General features: G+C 34.8%; 2 protein-coding genes across 2 annotated transcripts; one reads left to right on the top strand and one right to left on the bottom strand.

Annotated features, from left to right (window-relative positions):
• Window positions 1-2,276: 2,276 nt before the first annotated feature.
• On the bottom strand, window positions 2,277-2,654 carry LOC113780419 (protein FAR1-RELATED SEQUENCE 7-like). The gene has a single exon (XM_027326223.1). It carries the CDS (start codon window positions 2,652-2,654, stop codon window positions 2,277-2,279), a length of 378 nt encoding a protein of 125 aa, XP_027182024.1.
• Window positions 2,655-5,987: 3,333 nt separating this feature from the next.
• Window positions 5,988-11,455, top strand: LOC113781094 (COP9 signalosome complex subunit 5a-like). The gene is made up of 6 exons (XM_027326941.1): window positions 5,988-6,462; window positions 7,845-8,126; window positions 8,240-8,387; window positions 8,502-8,584; window positions 10,972-11,049; window positions 11,151-11,455. Exons 1-6 carry the CDS (start codon window positions 6,013-6,015, stop codon window positions 11,238-11,240), a joined length of 1,131 nt encoding a protein of 376 aa, XP_027182742.1. The 5' UTR covers window positions 5,988-6,012; the 3' UTR covers window positions 11,241-11,455.
• The last annotated feature ends 7,891 nt before the right edge of the window (window positions 11,456-19,346 follow it).

Genomic DNA, 19,346 nt, shown 5'->3' with positions numbered 1-19,346 from the left:
CGTGCATTGTTATACAACATCGACCCGAACATGTTGACTAACAAGCATAGCTCTATAAAATTTGTTTGCATTATTATCATAGTAGAGATCAAAACATATGCGGCCTTAGTTACACTGGCATTTCTGTATCTTTAACAACAAAATCGACTGGGATTTCATATGTACTCATTTTCACAGCCAATATTAGTTGCTAGTTTACATCATCTAACGCCGCATATTACCACTCGAGAAAATAGAGTGGCCATGATTTGTTATAAAAAAGTCCATGACTACTTTTTAATGCAAACTGAGTAATTATAGTTGTTATTTGTTTCTAAATTGACCTTTTACCATGACCATTACCCCAAACGTTGAAGCCAATTAAGTTGAATGTTTGGTGAATGTTTACAATTACGTGGTAACTCCGTCCAAAATTTAAGTTTAGATTTTAGGACACCTACTCTTTTAATACAACAACTTTCTTTACATAATATTTGCTTCTAAATATTATTTTTATTACGAACGCATACCTTTTTTTTGTTGAAGCAAGTAGGACCATTTTGTGGTATATCACGACATATCACGAACGCATATATCACGACAGTCATTTGTTGTGGTATTCTATGAAAAATACCATAATCATAAAGAAGCACGTTCAATGGTATTGTAAAAATGTTAATTTTCAGTCAACTTTATAATTTCTTAACAACTTTATACAACCCATTACAGAACAATTGATGACTACTAATACTGGATATGATTATAATTGTAACTCACTTGTCTAAGTTTGAATAGAGTGAAACATTAAAGGTGTCTATCCAGGCACATGAATAACTTGTAATAGTTTATTAACTATTTGTAACGTAGATATGCAGTATTCCCAATCAGGCCGACATGGAGGTCCAATAACAAATGTTCTTCGAAAAATACCGCAAATCTCGTTCAAGATAACTAATGTATGAAAATAAAAAAAAATCTAGTCAGTTACAGTCAACATGCACTAATTCATTTCAACATTGTAGATTAAAAGAAACGGATAATAGGGAAGCGATTGAAACTGAACAATATCTTCAACAGAGAAGTACTAACATCAATAAATGAGGTCAACTTGGTGAATGAATAATTGGAACTAAATACACGTAATGGAACATACGGTTAATAATATACGATGTCCAAGATATCCAATTAACAATACTACATAAATATGTGATGTAACGATAAAAGTTTGTCACCCGTAGTGATGGTGAAAATACATGATATGCATCAATATCATAGCGTGTTGAAATTGTCGCACGCTCCTCCTACATTATATAATATAACTATTCAACTGTCAATAAATCATTACCAGTGCCTATATGCTCACTTCAAAAACTAAATTGGACTAGACATTATAAAAAAAATTATATATCAAACCATTAAGATATCCCTGACGGAGTTATGTTTGAAAAAAATGGAAAATTTGGGTGCATCCATTCTGTAGGAACTGTCGCAGGAGGCTCTTGATTAACCAAACGGTGGACCTTCAGATAATACAAAATAATATGACATAGAAGCGAGTATACGTTAACTACATAATATACATGCGTTGAAGCGTTCAGGTGTCCACCATTACAATAATTAGAAAAATAGTTTTACGATACGAACAACAACATCTTTATTTTTTCAACTAAATGTATGCATACCATTTCACATTTTTTCGATTTCGGGAGCAATGGCGTTTGGAGGGTCATTCACTGATTGGCTCTTTGAATGCGTCTATGAGTTTTGAATGGCTCCTACATTGTATAAGACAGACCAAATAGGTATGTCAGGCGTAACAAAATTATCACATAATGTAACATCCATGTAACTAATTATACCGTTAGAAACATTTAAATAAAAGCTAAAGCCATAGCCATCACCTCTTAACATATTCAGAAAGAATTGTCTTTATGCCCACGGTATCAAACACCTTCAACGCGTGCCTATACAAAATTCCTTTATTCTCATATTTTTTGCAACTACAGCGTGCATTTAGATCATTCCGATTGAATACCACTATTCTTTCAGGTTCTCCATCATACCTCATGACCGTAAATTCCACAAACATCCCTGCATCTTGTTGTCTTAATATAATCATAGTTGTTGACTCGTCATATTCATTTTGGAATGCATCAAATACTGTTAGTGAATACGTCTCTGCTACATGCACAAGTATAGGTGTTTGCCTCAACCCAATCATGGACAGTTTTTGCCTTATTTCATATTCTGTAATGAGTTCATTATGTCTCTTATCATCAACCACTCGATTGAAATGTTTAAACAACTACACAAGGTCGTGATCCAGTTTCAATGTGCAACTCATGGTTATGCTCTAAGACAAGGTCATGCACACGATACTTCATTGTCCCTCTAAACAATACGATAACCATTTTAGCTCCACACCCTGTTTTCATCGGCGTTCGTGCCCTCTTTGGCATGACATCACCTTCGTACTTGCGCTTCACACCTTTCTTGCAGCAACTATATCTCCTAGACGTGGTCACTCCGTCTTTGTCTTTATTTAAATAGTTTTTGCATACACTAAAATCCATTTTAGAGGCATATTTGTTGTAAAACTTGTACGCATCCTCTTCACCGTTGAACTCTATTCCTAACTCAAGGGTCCTATCTTCTGCCAATTTGCTGCAATCCATTATTTCTGCTCCTACCAATTATGCATCAAATACCCTAATTTGCAATACTTCATGAATAATATGTACATAAACAACAGCATAAATGTATATTACCATTCATAATGTGTTATAAATCACACATTACTAGTATACAAAATCCTATTATTATGCTTATGAATATGATTAATGATTCACATCACTTTACTTTGACTCTAAGACAATGGCATTATTTATGTACAAATACAACTCCATGTACACTAAATTATACGGACTGTAATATGTTGGTCACACGATGTAAGTTTTTTTTAACTGTATGTACATCCACTCTGGTGATTATATTTAGATTCTAGGTTCCTTAACTCACTGGACCTTATGTCATTCGTTAATTATATAATCTAAGCCAACTCCGCATTTTATACTATTTCTATATTTTGAGGGCCAAACAAGTATTTTCTATTCATTGTAATATATTTCTTACATCATGTAATTTATTTACAACACTAGGTACACCCATTTGTTATTCACATCTATTTGCCTCCTTTTCTCTGTTTCACCTCATTCAACTCTATACCTCTATTTTATACACACTGCATGGTCCGGAGAAGGGCAAACTAAGATTGTATAATGAGCATGGACCAACTACTAGATGCACAATGATTCATACCAATTGTAATATGGTGGCTATAACCTGTAACTTATTTACAACAAGATGCACATTCATTCACTTGTTACATGTGACTTTGTTTCTCTCATCTTTCCCCAATTCCGCTTGATGTTTTACTTTAATACATACCCCTGGATTTTCGGATAACTGCTATCTCATTATAGTCCATCACTGAAAAGCTGAATGCTCACATGCAGACACATATGGTACAAATTCACTATTCTTCATAACCAATATTATGTTTTTAGTGACTCTAATTTCATCCCTAAACCCTAAACCGATGTGCATTGGGTGACAAATGATTGGCCACAGTTGAAGACGATGGTTCAGTCACGTTACCTTGGTATGCTAATATGCTTTATGTTTCACCGAACTCGGAGAGCGCAGTTACTTCTGCTATTAAGTTGCATGACTGAACTAAGTTCGTCAGATGATGAATTTCCTCTGTTTACTTCTACCTTCACTTTGCTTCCTGTTTGCTTGTAATAGTTTGCTTCAGTTTGCTTCATAATACTTTGCTTCATGACCTTCAGATTGCTTCATAATAGTTTGCTTCACAACCTTCACTTTCAACTAAGTTTGCTTCAGTTTCCTCTCTCTTTGCTTCCTCTGTTAGGAAAGAGTTCAGTCGGGCAACCACTCTCCAGTCGTTTGCTTCCTTGGTTCAGTCGTTTGCTTCTGCTATTAGGGACTCGGAGAGCACCCTTTTTGGTCGATTTTGTTTTGTGCGGCTATTTCAAATTTTCAACTTTCAAAATTTCAACTCTTCCGTTTGCTCCGTCTGTTACCGTTTGGGCTGATGACCGTCCCTGCCCCATATCCTAGACGGATTCTATCTAGAAAGTTTGTAGCTTTTTGTCCAAAGTCTAGCCTTGAATCTAGTCCACAATTTGAGGTCGGATTCTAGTAATGATTAGACATTTTTTTATACTTTTTCGCTGCAAATGGCAGTTGTTTTTTTTGGCAAAATGTTGTGTTTTGAGGGGACATTGGTTCTGAACATTAGATACAAGTGGAAAACAGCTTTTTCTTATAAATTAACAAGTCTTTAAGGAATTAAACTAACTTTTGTCTTTTGATTTTTTCTTGTTAGAAGAAACTTGTCATTTGCTAACATGTTTCTTTTTCTCTTCTTGTATTCTAAAGGTAAATTGCCTTAACCCTGTAGCAAATATTAAGTGTAGTAGGGAAAATTAAAACCTTAAAGACAATATTTAATCATGCTTCAAGAATTGTCCATTCTCCAATTTTAATTGCAAGTTTCATTTAGAAAATTCTACCATTTTAGTGTGCAGTTCTTCTTGAATTGCACTACACACATCACCATTTATGTCCTAAGCAGATTGGGTGTAGTTTAGATACAGATTGGGTTTAGTTTAAATACAATAATAAGCTAAAGGAATATGATGCTTATATTCATACTATCCCCATTAGTTTTTATAGATTATGTTAAAAAAAAAATTGCACTGAGATGGGATAATTATAGCAATAGTTTTAAGGTATAAAGTCTTTAATTTTAAAATTCAGAAATCAAAATAGAAACTAGCGCAAGGTTCAAGGCGCACAATGAAAAACCTTTTGATTGTTTCTAATCAAATACGGAAATCAGAATACCAACGGATCCCCCCATCCCACCCCATCAAAGTTTACAAGCAAAGGGATAATGTCAAAAACCTCCCTTGAGTTTTTTTTCTAATATCACTTAGCACTTTTAAAGTTTTAAAAATATTACTTACTTCTCTTATTAATTACAAAAAATTATATTTACCCTCACTTAATACATACTTCCTCCGTCCCATATATTTAGTCATGTTTGGAATATGTACTTTCTATGCATAGTGCACTCCACAAAAATTTTTTTCCTTTTATTTCACTTTTGCTCTTAATCATGTGGTAGTCAAAGTAAAGAGTAGAAAGTAATCCTATCACATTTGTTTTTATGCATCATTCATGAAGCGTATAAGGGAAATTTCAGAGTATAAAATCGTTAGAAATGCCAAAAATGACAAATATTTTGGGACAACCAAAAAAGGAAAGTATGACACTTTCAATGAAACGGAAGGAGTAATCCACATATCAAATAAATGAACCTCAAAAAAATTAAAAAAAAAGAAAATAAAAATCACTTTCTTCTCTTTCCTCTTTCTCTAATATTCTCTCTTACTCTTTTTTTTTTCAGATGACTACCTGATATTTCATTTGTAAATTATAGTAATTGAATTTTTTTATCTTTTATTTTTTGTGATTGTGATAGAATTGGGTGTAATTTCTTTGTTTATTTTGAGTTGATTTTTATAATGATTAGTACAATTAAAGAGTTGAGCCGTGGGTTGAGAAGAAGTTGGAAAAAAAATATAAGGTTCATAAGATATAAATTATGGAACATATATAGAGTTAAATTGGTGCCAATATATTTCTTTACAAATATCTTTTTTATATTTTTATGGACTAATACTTTGTGGTGTAGTGATACTACTAGTGATCATTTTAAGGTGGTGATTTTTCTGATTAGAGTAAACAAAGTGCCTTGAGAATATTTTTATTTAGCAAAATGAGCAAAGGATAGTTTAGGATTTTTATTTAGCAAATTTTGTCCAGAGGTTTGCCCCGACCCGACTATTCACTATAGTGGGTTTTACCGTTTCAGCTCACTAAATAGAGATAAAAGGGTTCTGCTCCCTGGCCATCCCCCAATTCCCTGAATTAATTGCCACTATGGATTCTTCCTATTCATCATCCTCCATTGCTCGGCAAACGTGGGAGCTCGAGAACAACATCGTCTCGATGGAGGCGGCACCCCTAGAAGCAGCGACGTCGACATCGTCGTCACCACCCTCGTCAACCGCCTCTGACCCCTCGTCGGACGTGATTTTCTACTACGACGAGGCTGCACAGACCAAGTTTCAGCAGGAGAGGCCGTGGGTTCACGACCCTCACTACTTTAAGCGGGTGAAGATCTCTGCTCTTGCCCTTCTCAAAATGGTTGTCCACGCACGCTCCGGCGGCACTATTGAGGTCATGGGACTTATGCAGGGCAAAACCGACGGCGACGCTATTATTGTTATGGACGCTTTTGCCCTCCCCGTTGAGGGCACAGAAACTCGTGTCAATGCCCAGGCCGATGCCTATGAGTACATGGTCGATTATTCGCAGACCAACAAGCAGGTACTGCTGCTTTTTTTTTTGGGTTTTTTCCTTTTTTGTTAAGTGAAAGTTACTACTTTTTTTGTGCTAATTGTAATGTACAGCTCAGGAAGCGTAGTGTACAACAATTATGTGGTTTTCCTAATACCCTAGTGATGTGTGTTTTCATCTGTGTGCTGGGACTGTATCTTTTGATCTGCTATTGGAATAAATGGGCGAGATCATGGGCTACATACATAATTGGTGATTTCCTTTTTTGTTAAGTGAAAGTTACTACTTTTTTTGTGCTAATTGTAATGTACAGCTCAGGAAGCGTAGTGTACAACAATTATGTGGTTTTCCTAATACCCTAGTGATGTGTGTTTTCATCTGTGTGCTGGGACTGTATCTTTTGATCTGCTATTGGAATAAATGGGCGAGATCATGGGCTACATACATAATTGGTGATTTCTTTGACAGTTTCTGGAACTATATGCATGGAAGAGTTAACTGTTTGTCCTATCTATCTGTGAGAAAGGTAGGAAAGAAGTTACACTTTCATTGGAATGTTTGTGCTAACATTTTTTTAAGAGCTTTTCAATTTTTCTCGGTGATGTTTGTAGTGAGAATAGATAAAATAAAAGAATGCTATCTAAAAGTTGGTGATGCCATTTATTTTTTTTGTGTTATTGAATTTACCTTGGTGCATTACTTTTCTTCTTCTTCTTTTTTTCTTTTTTAAAAAAAATTCTATGGCTGATTTAAGTTGTCATCCAAGGCAAAAAAAAAAAGTTGCTTTCTTGCTTGGGTGTGCTGATACCTCATGAGTGCCTATCCAAATCGTGGTGGTGTTCTTTTAACCTGATCCAGTCACCATCTTTGAGTCATAAAGTCAAATTGTTCACATGTTAAGGCTCTGCCGCTTTTGATTAGCTAGTGTGAAGTTAAGGAATGAGCAGCGTAAGTAATTTCACATATTGCACTCGAAAGGAGTCTGATAGTCTTGGGTTAAGTTGATTAAAATGTTTAAGCTTTGTCGTCAAAGCTTTGCATGACTGGAGTTGATCACACTCCAAAACAAAAGTAACTCTTTCATTCTGCTTTACATGTTAATGGATGTTTTTATTGGTCTAATTTGGATCTATCTTACCATTACCAGTCAAATTTCGTGGCTTGTTTTTTAAAGATCAATTGTATCCTTCCCTTGTCTCAGTTTCTAGTATTCTTAATGAATACATTTTATCTCATAGTTTTTTCTTCAAAACCCTACTTATGGCCCTCTGTTGGTTGGGGCTTTTATATCTTAGCGGAAACTCTGAACATTGTGGCATATGCTTTGAAGATTTAACTTTCTTATTGCTTTCATGGGTAAGACTATTACAACATAGATAATTGATTTTTTTATTTTTATTTTTGGGCTTTAGGCTGGCAGACTGGAGAATGTTGTTGGGTGGTATCATTCCCATCCTGGTTATGGATGCTGGCTTTCTGGTATTGATGTTTCGACACAAATGCTTAACCAGCAATATCAGGAGCCTTTCTTGGCAGTCGTTATTGATCCTACAAGGACAGTGTCTGCTGGAAAAGTGGAAATCGGTGCATTCAGGACCTACCCAGAAGGATATAAGCCTCCAGATGAGCCTGTTTCTGAGTATCAAACCATCCCCTTGAACAAAATTGAAGACTTTGGTGTACATTGTAAACAGGTTAGTGATAGACTATTGCTTTTTTGACATCCTGTTTTTTCCTTGCTCTTTTAAAAAATTTTAGCCGTTTGTTCCTCATCATATGCTTGATGTGTTCTTGTTTGGATATGCAGTATTATGCATTAGATATCACATACTTTAAATCTTCCCTTGATTGCCATCTCTTGGATCTACTATGGAACAAGTATTGGGTCAACACGCTCTCTTCTTCTCCTTTGCTCGGGAATGGGGATTATGTAGCTGGACAAATCTCAGATTTAGGTATTTTTTGCTTAGATATTTCTGTTGGTTGTCTACAAATGTTACTCCAAACAGTTATTGAATAGATCATGTTTCCTTCTGAGTACATCAACCAGCTTACCTAATTTCATGCAGCCGAAAAGCTGGAGCAAGCTGAAAATCAATTGGCTCATGCCCGTTTTGGACACTTAATGGCACCACCTCAGAGGAAGAAAGAGGTAGGTTAATTTTCCCAGTAATGAAATTTAATTCTGATAGAATGAATTTGAATTAGTTTCTTCTCTTACTTGCATTCTTTGACATTTAAAGCTGATACCTTTGAAGAAAATGGTGTGGTGTGTATCTGGTTACTTACTAGTCAACTAATGGTTTTGTTTTAATTTGCTTAACTGGCAATAGTAGGCAACCTATAATTGGTTTTCTCCAAACTGTTAGAATGTACGAAATTTGTACAAAGGAGCTTTGACATTTCCAAATGTTTCCTTTCTTCGGATCAGGATATTATTATTACCACATCTAGATGCACTTGTTATTTTGATGCTGTTTACTTGAGTGTGTTTGGCATTTCCATTGTTCATTATCATGTGGTTTTGCGGTGGGAGACCAAAGCATTAGTAATGTGAAGTGCTTGGCCATACTGCCTGCCTATGGAAATGGCTATATGCTGAACTGAGGAGACTCTTTTCTTAAATCATCTGATGGAAAATGTTATGTTTTTGTGGTGCACTAAGCACCTTTTTTCAGAACCCTTTGTTATGTTGTGCATGGACTTGCTAAGTGAAATACTTGCAAATGATTGATCAGAAATGCAATAAAGTTGAGGAAATATCTTTGCTTTTGCTACTTTTTTGGGGAAATACTTAGGCAGACAGTTTATAGCCTTACTTGTAGTCCATGTGGTATGTTGAGGAACCACATGGGTTTTTTTTGCATTAACATGTATCGGTCACCGGCACTTTTCTTTCATCATCATACATCAACATGACTGTGCAGCTCTTGAATCCACTATATTGGCTTCAAGTGAGCCCATACACCGGGCCTAATACATTTTTCTACTTATTTTTTTAGTTGAACTGCATATACCCAAAAACCAGGATGTGACCTACCTTTTTTTTTTTTTTTTTTTTTTTTGTTTCCCATGCTTTGCTGGTCCTTCACAGAATGTGATATTGTTGGCAGGTACTTGTAGTAGTACTTCAACCGTTAACAGGATTCCCAAGAAAAAATGGACATAGAAGTTCCAAGGACATTATGTTTGTGTCATATTGTTTTTAGTTTTTTTTTTCTTCTATTCGTCCTTTATTTGTGTTTTACTTCGAGCCTTCCCTTTCAAGAGTATAGTCAAGCATTCTTGTTTGCTGTAGTACCTGTAATGGTACATCAAACATTCACTATTGGCAACTTTTTTCCCCACTGTTGGCTACTTAATTTCAACAGTATCTTTGTTTTATTTGCCTGAGTTGCAGCATGATTCAATTTTATCTTTACCATTCCTGGAATTATCCAGCACGAGTTCATGAAGTATTAGTATTCTTCTTGATACATTCCACGATGATAAGACATTCTATGGATGTCAATTATAGACAATTTGCTATGGTGGTGCTTATAATCTGTTCTCAATTAATAAGAGCATAATTCGAGTGTTAGGACTGCAAATATCATGGCTTAATTTCTGCAGGTGTACCAATTGTAGATTTTAATTGAGTAATGTGGACTAGATCATGAACCTTGAGTTTTAAGGCATGGTGTCCATTGATGTGTTTTGAACGTTGGAAAACATGACATATAAGATTCTTCTTTACCATTATATCCACATAACATACATATTATTTAATGTTCACGACCTCAAAAAACCTGGCTTTGTAGCTCTTTATCTTTATTTTCTACATGCTTTATATTAATCTTTATTTATTTGTTATGATAGTGATCACTTGGGTTAGTTGTCTGGAGAAATATAACGAGTGAGATTTTTCCAAAAACAAGCAGTTACATGGAAAACCATTTAATGTGTTGTTCATAAGCTTTCGAAAAAACTTCAGCTGCTATTTTGACGTTCCAATCAATTGACAGGGCAGAAAGTTATAATGTACACTCTTCCAGTCTATTACCTTCATTCTTTTTCAAGCATGTGGAATAATTGTATGCAGTTAGTGCCCTTTCATTGGAAATGAAATGGCTTTAACAAAAATTTTGGAGGACAGGTAGTATGGCAGATTTTACTTGTGATTTTTTCATTTGGTTTATTGGAAGTCCTGTAGACAGGGACTCATCACTCATCACTAATTCTCTTTCATTTTACAATACCTGTGTCTCTTTTTTATTTCTGTTAGTCTTCGTTTTATGTCTTCACAATGAGCAACAAATAACAAGTATTTAGCACAAGAGACTTTCTTCATTTGTATGAGATGCACATTGAACTTTGTTGTCATTTCGTCAAAAACAGGTAGCATTTGCTGGTTGAACAATTTGTCTGAAACAGAATTCTTGTTCATATTGGTATTTTCTTTTTTTGATGTATGTTGGGAGTCTAAATGTTGTGCTTGCTTTGATAATTGGCTTTTGCTAGTATAAAAAGTATTCTCATTGTATGCAAATTTTCTTGCAGGAAGAATCTCAACTTGCTAAAATTACTCGTGATAGTGCAAAGATAACTGTTGAGCAAGTTCATGGTTTGATGTCTCAGGTCTTCCTCTGAAGTTATCTAACTTTAATTGGGTAACTACTGCATACAATACTTTGTGGTATTTCTTGACTCTGAAAAACTTTTTTGTTGCGTTGTTATAGGTCATTAAGGACATTCTTTTCAACACTGTTCGTCAATCAAACAAATCTCAAACAAAGTCTTCAGGTCCTGATCCTATGGTTGAAACCTGAGCAAGTGATTTGTAGGAATTTGTGTTCACCATGCTTATACTGATGCTGCTTTGGTCTTGATAGAATTTTGATTGACATATCTGATGTTATTGGTACCTAAACGTTGATGTTAGTGTGACAGCAGACCTGACGATAAATTTTTTTAACGAACGTACTAGTTATGATTTCCATTGAATTCCTTGTTTTGTCATTAGATGATTAGCATATCTTGCTCATTTCTAAGCATGTTCAAAAGTGCCTGGGCCTTCGTAAATTTCGTACCTTTTTGGGCCATTGCTTGTGTCCATCACCATTGTGCTAGGTATGTGTAATTATATATTTAACCTTTTTTATTTTACATATATACACACAATTAAATACGTCTAGGAAACTAACTTGTCACTTAAACCATGGCAAGAGTAAATTCAAGAGTGCATTAATTAACTTGTCTTTGGAATCAATATATAATTGACCTGGACCGCATACGTCAAGGAAAGGGAAATGTAATTTAACAAATCCAAGAGATGTTATGCAACATTAAGTATACGCGCAAGGAGACAGGCTAATATCAAAAAAGGGCTCATTATTTCCCTTACTTTTGGTATATTATTTAGGGTTAAATGCAGAAAATCCCCATGAACTTTCATAGCCTATGAACTTTTATAGCCGTTGCACAATATACCCCGAAATATATTTATAGACACTTTACACCTAAGCTTCACTAAAAAGTAACGAATCTTTACACACGGTGATATTTTATCACTCAAATGACAACTTTATCCTTAGATAATAATTGAACGGACAAAAGCACCCTTCGTCCCAATCAACCAAGTATTCATCAACTAACTCTTCGACAGATCTAGCAGACAAGGGATGAAAGTTATCACTCCATTCAGAAACAAACCCATTAACCACAGCCCACTTTTCATCTTCGCTCATTTTCCTCCATTTCTTCCCAGCTTCTTCAACTTTCGAGCCCATGTAGCTGCTCAACTCATTAAACAAGAGTTCTCTACTTTTATTCAAGGCCTCCGCTCTTTGTACGATTTGAGAGTTCAATTTTTCAACCTCTCTGGCCAACTTTAATTCAAGCTCTGCATCACTCAAGTTGTTGTTGCCGCTGGTGCATGAAATCAAGAATCGAAGCCTCAACGATGTGTTGATGAGCTGGGGCCTTGAGGAAGAATACGAGAGGAATGGATTGGTTTGGAGTTTTGGGAATCGTTGAAGGGGTCTTGGGGCCAAAAGATTAACTCTCAAGGACATTGAGAAAAATTTATGGGTTTAGATCTCTAATACTGAGAGTTAGAGGCTTGATATGATCTTGGGCGGTATTTCATGAAATTTCTGAGAGATTCTTGATTTGAATCGGTGTCAAGCGGTTCACCTTCGATTCCTTCCGGCACCGGCAGATGGAGCAATTTTGTCAAATAATAATTTTCAATCCAATGGAGCTGACAGGTAGGCCTCCTAAGCCTCGTAACGTGCACATCAGATTTCCAGGGAATGCAATAAAAGAAATATACAATACTCTCTAACTCGGCCGAATCAAGAACCACTAGTGCAGAGATGCTCTCGGCAGAATCAGATTTGCTTTCAGACGATTATTGCATGTACGATGTATCATGGGATTTCAAAGTATTGACGGACAAAGGGCAAGATGTATTAATTAGAACTCAGATAAAGAATAAATGAATCATAAACAACAATAAATTAGTTATGTGTTGTGGATGATACAGATCAATCCAATCTAAGTTTCATCTCAGCTATCAACCTATGTAGCTTTTGCTTGTTCACCATCTCTATTTGCATCTCCAGCAGCCTCATCCCCAGAAAGTAGATAATGAAGGGAACTGGAAAATATTTCACATGACAATGTGCTCAAGGTAAGTCTGGTTACATTCCTATCCCTACCCAAAAATGAAAGCAAAACGGGATAAAGAATAATAGTTCTTATATTGTTCCTTCAGACTCCGTAGCTGCTGCATGATGGCGCTCTGCAAAAACCTCAACAATCTGATGTTGCAGTGATTCCTGATTTGTTGAGCTTCTATAAATATTCCACCTTGTTTTAGATTCTTCAAACCGTTATTTTTCCACTTCTAGTCACCCTCTGCAGTGATTCCGCTTTGCTTCTTTCTCGATCGCGAGAAAAAAGCAAAAAAATTTGACAAACTCAAGAATTTTGGCAGTGAAACTAATGTTCAGACTTTCTCTTTGCCTAGTACTTTCCACCCAATATAATGGGTTTGATTGGGACGAAGGATGCTTTTGTCCATTCAGTTATTATCTGAGGATAAAGTTGTCATTTGTGTAATAAAGTATCACGGTGTGTAAAGATCTGTTACTTTTTAGTAGAGCTTGAGTGCAAAGTGCCTATAAACATATTTCGGGGTGTATTGTGCAATGGCTATGAAAGTTCAGGGGGTTTTCTGCATTTAACCCTATTATTTATGCCACTTTAATCTTATACTTGGGGAGAGTTGGGCAGAGTTGGATTGGATGATAAGGTAAAAGGAATTGAAATTAAAAAATTTTAAGTTTAAAATCTCTCATTTATAAAAAAAAAGGTAAAAAAGAAGAAGAAAAATTAGGTCATTTAACTGTAATCTTACAGCGGCTGTGAATGCTAATGACCCTTAACTGGCTGAAATATTTGTTATGAAAAGGCATAAGTGCCCTTCAGACTTGACGCTGTTTGCCGTATAGATCTAACGTTTGGCATGTTCTGAGATGTAGCCCTATCTTTCGCGTCACTTCAGTCCATATGCTCCAATTTGAATTCTCAGCTTTAAAAAGCTAAGCCATGAAATTGTGGCAAAGAGCGCGTGATCCATCTCCGGTTGATTGGGAAAAAAAAAGGAAAAAGAATAAACTTTGAAAAGAAAAATAAAACACATTGCCTGCTTCTTTGAAAAAAAAATGTAAGAAAGAAAGAAAGATTACAAGTATTAATCATCATAGAACATGCAAAAATGCATCCACCTCATACCAAAAAAGAGCTAATTCTTATATCACACTCAATTTGTGAATGCATAACCTTTTTGGAAGAAATACAATTTTGGCCCTTTATATTGGTCTATGTGTAAATCCATATCCTAATAATTCAGCCAAAACAATTACAATTTGTAAAGGTTTTAATTTTAGGTAAAGTAAGATCAATAGAAGTTTAACAATGGCTAATGCCCAATACCAACTTGATGTTGGACAAAACTTTTGACTTTGTATTTTATATATTATTACTAATGCTCAGAGTTCAGATCACTACGATAATCTAGGTTTCTAACAATGATAGTTAGGAATTCAATGTCAATGTCTTTTAGGCTCAAAAAACAATGTCGATGTCTTTTAGGCTCAAAAACGGAATGTGGATGTGTTTTTCCTAATAATCCAGAACCTAGAGAAGCTAATCTAAAAGTTGTTCTGATCACATCTAAAAACTCGATAATGAGTTTTTCTTGAAGATAATCATATTGCCTCATGTTTGGTACGTAAGAATAGTGTGGAAAGGAAAGACCGTTCCAACTTATCCATTCCATTCCAAATTTGGTATAGATTTAATGAAATTTATATTTTATATTGGTAATTATAGCAAGAATATATATCGCTAGTGTATGGATTGATTAGTTTGGTAATTACTATCTTTCTAAACATATTATAATATTGTTAGTATTGATCTATAAATCTAGATCTGTATGATGAACATGGAACCTGTGATTACCGACTACGGGCCCAGACAGTAAGAGTTGGGGGGCCAGTAAGACCTGTAGGGCTATTGAGGTTCCCGTGGTCTACGATCCAGGGCAGTGAAGTGTTCAAAAAAGCAGATCTAGCTTTCTGGATCTATACTACGTTTCTTATAGTTTGCTTGGAAATATAATAGTTACTGATAGATAACTTGTCTCAAAAGTTCAGATCCAACATTTCAAAATCCATACTAACTTTATTATAATCAACTTAGAAACATTTGGATTACAAGATTTTCAAAGAAAATTTCAAATTTTGTTTTGCTTGCATTATGCACACAATTTTTAACTACCTTTTTATCTTACATATATCACATCACAAAAAAGTGCTACAATAATAATCTCAAATAAATATTTCAAATAACATCTTATCCAAACAAACCCATAGTTATTCTTCATGGATCCCGAAGATCCCGAAGGATTCTGTGCCAAAAGGAAAAGGATTATAAAATTGCTTGTTTATCAGTTCTATCTATTTCTCATGGCTTCCCTTTTCAGAACAAATTCTAGTTTTCTCAATTCCTCCCCAAACACGAAACCAATAGATGATCAACAAGCTCGAATTGCTCGTATTGAACAATCAATCCTCCTCTAAACAAAGAATCTAAAAAAATAAACCTCCTGAATTCGAAATTCACAAGCAAAAACTTAGATCTGGATTCTTGACAAACTACAACAGCTTAAAAGAAAATAATTTTTTGACAAATATCAAAGAGAAAACCGAAGAGCAATACAAGAAGCCTTCTATGACTTCTTGAGAAAAACAAAATAACATATCCGTTTCTTTGATCGGTATGAATATCAGACAACTCATGTATCTACACTAGAGTCCACAGATCCACCAAAACCCTTGAATCATAAGTCTATATTAGAATCCATAGATCTACCAAATTCTCTAGTTCAGGAAGCTATACTAGAACCTATGGATATATCAAACCTCACGATACCCAACCAACCAATAAACAATTCTGATTACACCATTAACCTTAAAAACAAGAAATAGATAAAAATATAGAGGAGCCCATATTTAATGTTTTAATCAGATCCCAACCTTTTACCAAACCTATAACTATTAGAGATCTTCAGGCAGAGATTGCTTCTCTTAAACAGGAAGCTAGACAATCGAGACTACAACCCAACCTACTACTAAAGATCCCTCTCAACCAAACATGATATCTTACAAAAGCATTTTGTTTTAATAAGATTAGTTACCAGTAGTAATTACATTGCAGAGACAGAAGATTTATTTGATATAGGAGCACATCTTAGCTGTATTCTGGAAGGTCTTATTCCAACAATGTTCGTTGAGAAAACAAAAGAAAGTCTTAGAGGAACAAATGGTTCCCAGTTAAACATTCAATTCAAACTCATAGATGTCCAAGTCCAGTTTTCATCCGTATCCATTAAAGAGACACTCCTCCTTGCAAAAGACATAACCAATAATGTCATATTTGGTATAACCTTTATCGCCAAACTTATTCCATACTTCAAAATTTAACCACTAATGAAGGCATTATACCCCAAACTTATGGCCAGGATGCTCTCCTACCCTTCTCCAGAAAGACAGTCCAAAAGACACTAAATTATCTATTCCTCAAACAAAGCCAAATCAATTTCTTGAAAGAAAAAAATTGTTTATAAAAGAATACACTACAAGAAATTTGGTCATTAGTGACAACATTTCCTAGTGATGAAAAAAGGTTGTCACAAAATGCGGCCCCTTAGCAACAATAAGAAAGGTTGTCACAATTAATTGAAAGGGGCAAAGGCAACAGTGATGACCCTTAAATGTTGTCACAAATGAACTCTCGCCAAAGTGCGGGAAACTACATCTGTGGCGACTCTCTAAACGTCATCAGTAATAATTCTCTTTTATTTGATAATTTGTCCATTGTTGTCACTGATAATAATTGATGTAGTTAGTGACAACTTGCTCTTGTCACTATTTTATCTAAAATATTTGTACACGTTTTATAGCTATTATTGTGTATTTTCTTTTTAATGAATTATTAACTATTGGGAACTGAAGTTTTTTCTTGCAAATCAATGCTAGTACAATAATTTAGAGCAAAATTAACCACTAAAATAAACTATTTAAAGCATAACAAAAGTACATTTTCAGTTGGAGTAATGTAACAAAATTTTGCCAACCATTATGACTATTTTCACAAAAATATTAAAAAGTACCAATTGATAATATATTACTAAAATTATACTATTTCAACTAAAGAGTAAAAGTAAAAAACTTTATTTGAAATTTTGCTACCAAACAAGTAGGGGGGAAAAACTAAGGAATTGAAATTCATTGAAAATGAATAAACAAAGAAAGGCATGGGTATTGTAAAACACTTGCAAACAAAAATGGACAAGACCATCGGCTACCAACTCTTTCACTCACTTTAAACAATTAGAACCAATTCACCAAATAGAACTTCTCCCCCTCCTCTCGGTCGAACCAAATAGAGCTTCTCCTCCTCATCTCGATTGATTGATAATGGCTCCGCAACACTGAACGGAAGACCATGACTACCACCAACTCTTTGCAAAAGGTATGTCCTTTATCTTTTTCTTCTCTAATTTTCCCCTAAATTTTTTGCCTTAATATTTTTTGCCAAGAATTTTTGTCCAGTTTTTTTGGGTTTCATTTGATTTATGGAAGGAGTCATCTTTTCCTTGTGGAATTTGTTTAATTGTGGGTTTATGCCCTAATTAATTTTTGCCAACTTTGTCTTGAACAATAGAAGGGTTTTAGTGGGATTGGAGTGTGGGTATGTACGGGTTTGTGATAGGTCTAGGAGGGCAAATGTAATGCTATATTTTCGAGGGGCAAAGATAACTAGGAGATAATTTTGTGAACTTTTTGGCGGTGAATGGTTGCATGTGAGGAAAATAATTGGTGAAGTGGTGTTGGGTGAAGAGGGAAAGGGGAAATAGTGATTGGGGGTTAAATTAAGTGGATGAGTAGCCAGAGATATAGTTACAAGGTTTGGTGAAATTTGAGCTTTTAGTTGTTGTTGTTTTGAGGAAAGAATTGTACCCACTCTCAAGAACTTCATTCGGCATTGAAGAACTTTTGAGGTGGAAAACTGAGTTTCTGATACAGGCAACTCCACATGAACAATGTCAATTCCCTTCTACCCAGTAATTAGAAAAGATTACTTACTACTCGTCTTATCGCCTAATGGCCTACTCTATTGCACCAACACTTCTCTTAGGGAAAAGGCTGGAAACCAAGTAAGAAGAGAATTCAAGACCAAAATAAACTATTGTTTTAAATTTTTGCATTTCTAGACAGATTGTTCTCGTTTGCAATTTGTTTAAGAATGTACTTACTGCTCCATCAATGTTATCTTGGAACCTTTTCTTTTTTTTCACTTGTCCTTGCATGTTATGCAACGTCACCAGTCCTCCACCATGTTTAGTAGTTACCAAGAATAATTTGGATTAATTGGATTGGAAGAAATTTCTTCTTTGTCTTTTTGGAGCTTTAATTAAGAGATAAAGATTCAAATTTCTTGATTTCGTCAATACATACATACATACATATATTTATATTTATATTGATGAAAAATATGTTCGAGACCAAGGTGACAATAATGTCAAATTCATTTGAGGCAATTAAGATTTAAGAGTAATTGGATCAAATAGAACCAATAAATTTGATTCGTGATACACATATACAAGGGAAACCAAAAACACTTCAGTCCATAATTACTGTCTCTAGGAGGAATGAAATAGTATGGTGGCAATGACATTGCTGTTTACTTGCTTTAACACAAACGACTCCTTTTTTTTTATCTCCAAGTTAGGAATTTAGAGCAAAAGCTGCAAAGGTTATTTTTTCTACAACGAAAGATGTATTTTTTTGGGTTAAAATTTGGTAAATTGACATGGAAATTTGAAGAGTGAACTGTTTATCCATTTGGAGTGTGCTTTCTCCTTCACATTACCTAAGTTTTCTATGTATGGACCTGTTTCTTATTTATTTGGTTTCAATTGGTAATTTTTGCCTATTTCCTGAAAAGGGATCTCCTCAATTCCCAGAAATAGATTGACCTTTGGACTCTTGCCACTCTTGGTTCATTGCTTTATGTTACTATAGATGAATGCAGCTCAAGATTTGATATTTAAGAAATAGGTCTCAAGAACCACTTGCAACTTTCTTGAGTTTCATTTCAAATTTAACATGTCGATGGATGTAAAAAAATTTTATGTTATTTACAGGAAAGGAACTACAAAGACATGATTTTGATCTAAAATTCATGCATTCTTGGGAGTTAGGAAGGTGTTTGTTGGAAGATCTACTTTGCCTTTGTCTTGACTGATTTCGATGATGTAAGTTATAGTTATCATTAAAAAGTAGCATCTTTTCATTATTTTC

Source organism: Coffea eugenioides, chromosome 8, assembly GCF_003713205.1.
Source record: "Coffea eugenioides isolate CCC68of chromosome 8, Ceug_1.0, whole genome shotgun sequence".
NCBI classification, from domain to species: domain Eukaryota; kingdom Viridiplantae; phylum Streptophyta; class Magnoliopsida; order Gentianales; family Rubiaceae; genus Coffea; species Coffea eugenioides.
The sequence above is the reverse complement of the archived record's forward strand: the minus strand, read 5'-3'. Positions and strand labels throughout refer to the sequence as shown.